The following is a 9,959-nucleotide window of genomic DNA, read 5'->3' on the forward strand; positions in this document are numbered from 1 at the left end:
AAACCGTAGACTTCAGTTTATTTCAAGATAATTCGTTGAAAAATCCTTTACCGTGTGCTCGTTATAAGTATTATTTTAATCTCGAGCAAACTACAATACATATTTAATTATATTTATTGTTATCGTTCTAATCTCGAGCAAGCTAAAGTAAAATTTGATTATTATTGTCGACATTTCAAACGAAGAGCAATTCAATTATTTCAAATACCTTCTACTTGAAAAACTGCTTCAAGTTGCCTGATAAATTCTCGCTTCCCGTTATCTCCAATTTTTTTTTTTTTTTTTATTCAAAATGGATATATTCAGGCTGAAATTTCGGTTCCTGTCATTGCGATGTGATGAAATATTCATAGCGGTGAAGTGGCTCGACAAATTTCCCGAATGTGTGTAGAGAAGCGAGAGGAGGTTAATAAAGGAGAGAACAAAGTGGAACCTAAAAACAAAATAAACGAGCGATGCAACAGAACGGTGAAAAAAATTGAAAAGTTAACTACAGTCATGGTTTTTCTAGATATTGTCGTTTTAGTTCGAACGTTGAACAGTGTATTTAACGTGTTACGCAAATAGAAATCGGTACAGGCCTTTTCCTACTGAAACGAAACGAAATAATTATACGTTTCACTTGAAAGTAGTGAGATTTCGCGAAAATTGATTATCGACGACTTCATTCGAGTTAAAAAAATTAACTTCCTGTGTTTGCTCGTGAAAAATGAGTTTTCATCGAGTGAATATGAATGCGAGAATGATTTCAGAGTAACAAGAAGAGAACGATAGCAATGTAGTAGTTTTTATTAATTTTATTTTTTATTTACTTAGTTTTTCTTAGAAATGAATATTTCCGCACGAATAAGATTGTCTTAAAAAAAAAAAAAAAGTAAATAGAAAGCCTCCTTCAGAAGAATCGAATTGAATTGCAATGCACTATCTCGGTAGATATTAATATTTTACGAGAAAAAAGGTAGGTACTTATTCACACTATGAACATGAAAGAGTAAGTATTTATAAAATTTCTTTGAAAGAATAAACCAAATTACCTCAAACTTTTAACCCTTTGCACTCGAATGGCGACTGAGAAGCGACAAATATTTAAAATAAATAAGAAAAGAATGTATTATAATTAAAATATATTTGTCAATATACATATGGTATGATTTATTTCTGTGTTAGTTTTAAAAAATTTCATCTATTTTTTAGCAAATAAATACTAAATATCAATTTTGAAGGTAATAGGCTATAGTGGAAAGATCTTCGAGTGTAAAGGGTTAATCATAAGTAACTCCAACGATGTATTCTACGCCTATGCGTTCGTATAGGTTGACGAAGCAAATCTGAAGGTTCTAACGCGCATGCCTGTGCAGAGCAGGGAAATCCCCACTATTCCACGATCCTATTCAGACTCCCTCCTCTTGAGGGGAAGTGTTGGTGTTGATAGATAAGAGGTTTTCAACCAGCCGTCGATAATATCGCTTGCGGATAAAAGAATAGGAAAGTGAACATGCTCGCCTTATTTTCCTACTTGCGTCGGCACACAAGACAAACATTTAACGTGTTGACTGCCACGTCGGTCACCTGTGACCCGAGTGCCTCAAATGTTTAATAATTAAAGTAAAATGAATATCGTCAACCAAAAATTTCGAACATCATAGCTAACTGGACATTATTTCGAATTAAAATAAAAAATAATGAAGCATAGTATAATACTTCGCTTAGAATAATGAAAATTTTTTTGTGGCCCCCTGAGAGCAACATGTAAATCTGGCGTGGCAGTCAACGAGTTAATAACACCTAGGATTTTAATTTCAAAAAGGACACGTACGATAAATTGTTATTGCAAAATCTTCAGGAAATGTACCAATATTTTTTACGATTTAGAAAAATGAGAAGTAAACATTTTTTTGTTATTCTTCTGTGTTTTAAAAAATTGTTTATACAGCCCAAAAATTTCTAGCAGAAACGAAAAAAGCAAGCTACTGCAGATCGATAGCCACCGTTTCCGCGCCTCGAAAATCAAACGTGCTTCGTCTGTTACCGACTGTTCATGCTCTATGACCTCGTGTTGTTCAAAGGAGAGTACAGTCGGAGAAACCGATACAGTGAGGTCGTAAAATCAGTCAGGCTTCAAAGTACGCGCAATCTAAGCGCCAAAATAGCAATTCGAGAGAGATAAAGAGCTCCAACCTTGCTCAGGGCCGTTCGATGTCAATTTAAAATTACTTCTTCCATTGTAGTATATTTAAAAAATTTGTCTGCCTGTTAATCGTTAAAATTTCACCAACACGAAAGTTATTCCTCCTTAATAGTAAGCTTGTAAGCAGGAATTTTAAATAACGCTTAATACTTTAATTCCAGACTTCACTATATCCCTCCCACAGACTATACGTGCGACAGCCCCGCTCTCTCGTGATTGGCTAACTCCCAACGAGGGCGTAACCAGTTTCCCCTTCCCACATCCTGAACCTTCAGGTTTGCTTAGTCGAGCTATACGAACCTCAACTTTCCAGCGAATTTCTTCGAAAAAGAAACCACCCGAAATTTGCTCGTTTCGAGTCTTTGTCTACGATTAATTCGAGAAGACTCGACCGAATGATAATGAGAAACATCGCAGGAAAGAAGGGAAGGGGGATGACGGTGAAATATTAAAACGCTCGTAGATTTGTCAAGGAAATTTATACGCTAGCTTATCCCTTGCTTCTACTTTTCCAAGGAGAACCGAGATGAAAAGACTGTTCGATACAGACAACTGCGTGGAAAGCCACGTGCACCTCGTTTTTTCAAACAATGTCGGAAGTTTCATTTTGCGCGAGCGCTGGATTTTCGACCGGTACCCAACCCCTCAGGGAAATATGTATCCGGCTTCTGTCGTACTTTCCGTGGATAGTATTGTTTGTTTAACGATAGGAACATACGGGGAGGATCGATAGTTTGCCCGGAACGGTCGAAGAATCAGAGGAGCATCGCTTGCGGAAAATTAGATTGTATTTGCGCGCAATTGTTTACGATGGAACACGATGATTTTGATACGTGAATGTTGCACGATTGTCCGCTATTGTCCTATGCAGATATTATGAGATAATGTATGAAAGCGTGGAACAGACTGCGGATGTTCGTTCAAATGTATACTTTTAGAGGAAATCGGTAATAAAGGGGGACCTGCATGGAAATTTGTTTTATTTTCAGAAGATTTTAATCATGGACCATTTATTTTGTAATCTCGCAGGATGTAATTAGACCCGTGCAAGCAATAAACGAAAATCCTCAACTCAAAAATAACCGTTCCCGGTCGATCGTGCCATAAACCGTTTCTACAGAAAACCTAACAGCACGACTGACTTGCTTTTGTTGCTCGCCTCTTATTTATATAATACATGCACAGATGTTTCGGGAAAGTTCTCGGTTATTCCAAACGAAACAAAAGTGAATATGTTTATATATCTTCCGCGGTTCGAGAAATTTCCCGAATGCTCTCGAAATAAATAGAAAATTCCTTACACCTGTAAGAATTTTACCAATAAAAGTGTCTGATCTTAAATTCATAAAACTAGTTTATTCCTCGTACTCTTATCTCGCTGTAACTTCGTATATGCGCGAAAAGCTGTTAGCATATAATTACAATGCCACACAATACTGAAACTATCAGCTCATCTTCAGCATTGTCGTCATAAAATCTGCCCAACTCCTCATATATCACAGAGACACGAGCGAAACTTCTCCTGCTTATGTCATCGAGCCGATATTCACGCGCACGATAAACAGAAACTTGTCATTCAGGCGCTAACTTCCGCAGAAGATCGCAGTTTCCGACTTCCGAAGTTCCGTCCATCAGACTCCGAGAGTCACGATTGGTTACAATATTGTTCGAATTCAAACAAGAGCTGAACCAAGATTGAAATAAAACTTCGCACCGCGGTTTCCGTTATAATTGAACATTTTAATGGATCCAGGACTGTTTACCGGAGACAATTTGCACAGCCAGCAATGGTTCCACCCGATATATTCTACTTTCTCGTTTGATAACGCTGACTAAACTTCGCGTATTCAGTCAGAGCTCTGCCAGCAATCTTAATGAGGTCTCTTAGTGCTTTGATCGTCGCGATTCGACCATAAAAAGCCATCATAGGGACGCGGAACTTGCTTCAAATCCTTCGATTCGCTTTGAACTTCCCAAGTCAGTGGCGGAAAGTTCAAATAGACATTCAACAGAAGATTCGACTACGTTTTAATTCTGCAAATAGTCAAGTTTCTATGCTAAAGAGTAGTCAATTGCTTAAAGTCATGTCGATTGTTTGCCATAATCTTTCGTTTCTTTTGCTTCATATAGTCCATTGCAAGGTGAAAAGGATTTTTCAGGAAATTTCTTGTCTGTGATAATAGGGAAATTGGAAGAATTTCATAATAATAATTTTCTAAGGAATTAAGAGGTTATACAGAGTGAGACACGTAAAATAACATTCCTAAATTATCTTCTCTAGCTACGGTGGTACGAGACAATTTTTATACGTAATTTAAACGGTTTTTAAACTTAACTTCTTATAAGTGCCATATTTTTCTATTCTCTTTCAAAGTCACCTACATCTTTTTACACGAATGTATATATTTTTTTCTACTGCAGTTTGGACTCTAAAATTTTTAATCAAATGCGAAACTTCCTTTCATTTCTTGCCATTTCTTCTATCTTATTCACAATTTGAAAATAGTTAAATTGCATATAAAAATTTTCTCGTACCGCCATAGCTTGAGAAAATAATTAGGTGGCCTGTTTTACGTGGCCCACCCTGTATATTACAGAGTGTATAAGGTGTTTAACGACGCTTTGTTGCACTCAACTTCGTTTCCAAGGAGAACACGAGTAAGGATGAAAAAAAAGGTATTTTGAAGAACTACAATATTCATTTAATTGTTACAAATACTTGAGAAATTGAAAACGACGAAAGAGAATTTAAAGCAAACAAATATATCGCAAAGACTAATTAATTTCACTAAATTTCCCTTATTTTTGAAAATTAAGAGAAAATTCTACTAAATTTCCCTTATTTTTGAAAATTAAGAAAAACTTCTGCTAAATTCTCCTTATTTCCTTATTTCAAAGAGTAACAATGGAATTACACGTGTATTTGCATACACCTAACTAGAAAACGCGGAAAATTTCGTGCATTTTCTCCACGAAAATTTGCTTCCCCCATTCCATTGAATTAATCAAATCGACAAAAATTGCTCCACATGTTCAATCTCGTTACTTTAAAGTGATTAAACCCTCTCCCTGCTGCACGATCACTCGACCACCTCAATTGGCTTTTTTATTATCGTCTAATAAGTAATCGACCGATTAATTAACTAGATTACATTGTATTATGTGAGGGGTGAAAATGGATGATCGTAAATCCGGCCGAAAAATGGGCGAATTTTAAACGGCTGCGGTTTTAACCATCCCGATAAATAATGTTTCCCTTCCCTGGCGAATGGTAAATCACGATTGTCGAGGATCGATAATAGATATAAATCTTGGCTAATACGTAATTACTATGTTAATGCGTACGTTAATTATAGCGCAACTGGATTTATCTTTCAATTAGTCCTGTTCGCCTGTCGCGTGATTCAAACAGGAAGAAAAATAAGGGTATCGCTTTGATTCCGCGTGTATACTTATTGGTATGTCGATTTCTGTTATTGGTGGGTCTTACGCTTATAGATTTTGGTTTAACGAAGCTTTCGGTTCATTCGATTCGAGTTTTTAGCGATACTGAAACATGAAAAATATGTTAAAGTGCTTAGTCTTTCTGTTAGTATTTTCGTTTCAATTTGCATAATTTCGAGTTATTTTCTCAGATGACGGACAAGGTTCTCGATGGAAATGAGTTGGGTAATTGTTTCAAGATATGTATACGTCATTTTTGAAATTATTGTTCCGGTACTTTTTAAGCTAATAAAATGTATAGAGTCTTCGAAATACTGTACAATCGTACTTCACAAATAAATTTACAATCATTATTTACTTTGCCTTTATTTCTGTTTTGAGTTTGTATTTTAAAATCTTTTCGAACTAATTTTACATTAACCCAAAGTAAATAATTACGATTATGATAAGTCAACGAACATGTTTAAACATTTTCCTTCCAGAATCCGTAATAATAACAATTGTTTACTGCAGTACTGTAATATAAAATAGTCATTTTAAAGGAATAATAAATGAACTATCATACAAATTAAGACTAATATTTAACGATTCAAGTAGCAGAAGTAAATTTTTCAAGAAATCGGTTTGAAATTTTTGGTAGTAGAAAGTTATTAATTACTCAATCATTTAGCAATGAAAAGACATTTTCTCTTTTACAATTTAGCCAATAGTTTCGGGTTTTGAAGGCATCTAATAAAATATTGCTCATGTGTAGTGCTTACTCTTTAAAAAAGGGTTAAAACCCTACTTTGAATTGTGACATTGTTCTTCTTAAATAGTATAATTTTAATTTTAATTTTAACGAATATAGCTCAATTTGAATTATCTCTTGCAGATATCACAAAGTTGATTATTTTTTACATATGAGTTGTTCACAGACCAAACTTTCTGAATTTTTAAAAATTTTAGTGTCAGAGCACTTTATCGATGCTCATCCTTTTACATTTAAAATAAATTTCCTTAATAATTAGCCTCAATACCGCTAAACGACAAATATGTTGATGGTCGCTGAATGATAAATAATTTATTTCAGAAGCCAATGTGATTAACTCCTTCCTCTAAAACAAATCCTTGTAATAATATAATTCAAACACTAGTAAGAATTTAGCTAAGTAATTTTTTAGCAAAAATATTAACATTAGTGTTTATATTTGATGCATATACAACAATTTCATCAATTTTCTCTACTCCTCTACAACTACCAAACAAAGGAACTGAAGCAAAAACACACAAACAGAAGAGATCCACGTTAATGCAAATGTTATATGTTAGGGGCTTGCGGTTGATCTTTGCCGGTTTTTGCACGTGTGTGCCGACTAATGTTCTAAGGCTTCGAAGGACCAGTTTCTTAATTGAAACACTAAGTTTTTATTTTATGTTCTATTTTCTACAACTAATTCAAGATATAAATTCTATTGCGAAGTGAGAGGTGTTTCTGTTTCTCCCGCGAGTTGCAAAGTGTTTCTCTCGAGTGACCAAGTGTTTCTCCTGGAGTCTCTGCGGTTTCCCTCGAAGAAGACTCCTATTTTCCTAAAAACACCCTGATTGGTGATTTTTCCTTTTCTAAATCACCAATCAGTTTACTCCGGTGCATCGCAACCACCCTCCATTTCGCCCTTAGCGCGTTATCTTAGGGTGGGGTAAACAACGACCGGAGAAACTGTTCGGTGGACGGATGCGTGGGAATCCTGTGGAATCTCCGCTTTTCTAGGCTTTGTTAAAGTCAAGTGGCCCATCGACAGTGGCAAAAGTTGTGGGCCGCTTTTCTATTTTCCGTGCGGAGACTCCAGGACTTATGGCAGGGTCTGGTCCTAGGGACTAAGTGTCGCAGGCAACGCAATAAACACTTGTGGTGTTTTGAGAAAGCGATATTTGCCTGCGACGGCGACCACTTGACTCGCTGCCATAAATCCGGCTACAGGATACGCCTTAACATTATACAATTATTATACAATAACCGAACACAGTAGTTGAAATAACAACGGAACACCGAACAAAGCATTTGTCACCTGAACGTGAATATCACACTTCTGAAAAATATTTTCCCAGGACTGATACTGCTTGAACAGCAACCTTGTTCAAACTTGCGCTTTGTCTCTCTCCCCACCCGAGGCTTTACATCGCGATATTAAAATCCGGTTACACGGTATCCGGCGTGATCGAGCTTGCCCGGCGATGTAATGAAAATGTTTTTCCTCCCTTTTTGCAGGTTGAATTCGTCGCAGAGGGGGTGAAAATGGAGCTGATCGAGGCAGCCAGGAGTGGAGCTGCCGGCGCGGCCGCCTGGGGCAAAATAGATTTCCACTGTCGGGAACCGAGAGCCTCGGACCCAATCACCTTCACCACAAGGGACTCTCACCTCGTGAGTATTCCCGCTCTGTTATTCCATTATGAGAAATAAAAAATGCCCTCGAACAGCGCGCTGATAAGTTTGACGTCTGTTCGAGCGAGCCAAAAAGCCCCGAGGAAATTTCTTTGCCGGCTCTCCCCCTTTCGCCAAACTAACTGTATGCATTATGCGTTTGAATTATGCGTTTAACCCATTGTCCACGAGGCGCTTGCGGGACCACGTGGATTTTCGTCAAATTGCCTTTGTCCGATCGTTGTAGTAAAAATGTCCCGTTTTTCTGCTTTTTCTTTGTTCGAAGATACTACAGTGCTGTGAACGTTGAGATAGAATTTTGGATGCTGTGTACTTCGGAGAGTGAAGATTGAACGATAGCGTTTTGTAAATGTAGTGAAAAGTTGATCAACGGAAACGTCAATTATTTGATAGACTGGTTGTTGAAGAAAACGGAGCAAATCTAACGTGATAGGCTTATGGCGACACAGATGTCGATTAAAACTGTTTACTAGCGAGCACGATGTGATTTCTTATGAGAAAATTAGGAAAAAATATAGAATATAATTTTTTCGTCTACAAAAAGTATGATAGTACTCGCGAATTAAATCTAAAATTCTTATATCTTAGTTAAAACTGCACACCTATGTAGCAGATTTTCAAATTTGACTATCTCGAAAACTAAATCTGGGATGAAAAACTTTTACTATTTTTTATTTTCTTTTTTCATACGGAATCACTTTGTGCACGCTGCTACATAACTTTCGGTCGCATCCCGACTGGCAGATTACACCTATTATGTTTAAATTTATCTAAATTTGCTCATTTCGGTAAAAATTTTTCAATCTGATATTATTTCTTTTTGCACATTACTGCTTCGTTGAACAATTCTATTCATACAATAGGAACGTATAAAAAATATGATTTTTATGCTAAAATTTGAGTATTATTAAAATTAATTGGAAATCAGTAATTCATGTTTTCAACGTAAAAGTATAATATGCTTTACATTCGGCGATGCAAAAGTACAGTCTTCTGAAATTTGCAACTCCATTGAATTTACTGTATTTCTATAAATTTGTATCACTTACAAAATGGTTTGTACTTTCAAGTGAAAAGGAAACTACACAAAGTATGTTTCCACGTTTTCCAAAATTTCGAATATAATATACAGGGTGTCCCAGTTGTTTCCGATCAAATTTTGTCAGTATATTCTATGGGTCCAAGTAAGAAAAAAATGTTATACAAACATAGGTCGTTTGAAGCTTCGTTAAGAAGTTACGAGAAAAATACGAAACACGAAGGGTGTGGTAACGAACTTCCGGTTACTATGATGCAAGACAAGAATGGCACTGGCAAAAGTTACATTCAACACCTTCAGTAAATTCAAATTATAAGCACAGCTTGCATAAACAAACAGTAAGTACATATCATTGATTTATTCCTATTTTATTACTATTTCCTCCGTATTCCATATTACTGCTATAACTTTTTAACGAAGCTTTGAACGACCTATGTTCGTATAACATTTTCTTCTCACATATACCCATAGAATACACTGGCAAAGTTTGATGAGAAACAATTGGGACACCCAGTATATGAAATAAAATTCTCGCCGCACAAAATTTCAGGTATTTCATACATTGCGAATCACTAAAATTGAATAATTGTCTGCAGTAGTATTACAAATAATAGCTGCAAATTTCCCATTATCCCTGCTGAAAGAATAGTTGCACAACTTTGTACGATCAAAGCCTGAAAAGGCTGATAAATTGACTCGCTTTTATTTCGAACGAACGGTAACGCGTTCAATATCTTACAAGCGCTCTTACTAATTTTTTTTTCACGTAATCTTCCGCGTTTGCTCCGCCCGATCTATCGTGCGGTGAATCAATTGTAAAAAAATGACTCACTTGTTCTATCATTTCCGACGATCGACATTTCACA

The 9,959-nt window shown here is 36.2% G+C and overlaps 1 protein-coding gene across 1 annotated transcript in view; it reads left to right on the plus strand.

Moving 5' to 3' along the window:
* LOC108575470 (neurexin-1a-like) overlaps window positions 1-9,959 on the plus strand; it is a 279,829-nt gene that overhangs the window by 151,466 nt on the left and 118,404 nt on the right. The window contains exon 8 of the mRNA XM_017938285.1: window positions 7,881-8,033. Within this exon, the coding sequence (XP_017793774.1) occupies window positions 7,881-8,033 (153 nt within the window). The remainder of the gene's footprint in view (window positions 1-7,880; window positions 8,034-9,959) is intronic.

The sequence above is a fragment of the Habropoda laboriosa genome, unplaced genomic scaffold (genome assembly GCF_001263275.1).
Source record: "Habropoda laboriosa isolate 0110345459 unplaced genomic scaffold, ASM126327v1 scaffold276, whole genome shotgun sequence".
Taxonomy (NCBI): domain Eukaryota; kingdom Metazoa; phylum Arthropoda; class Insecta; order Hymenoptera; family Apidae; genus Habropoda; species Habropoda laboriosa.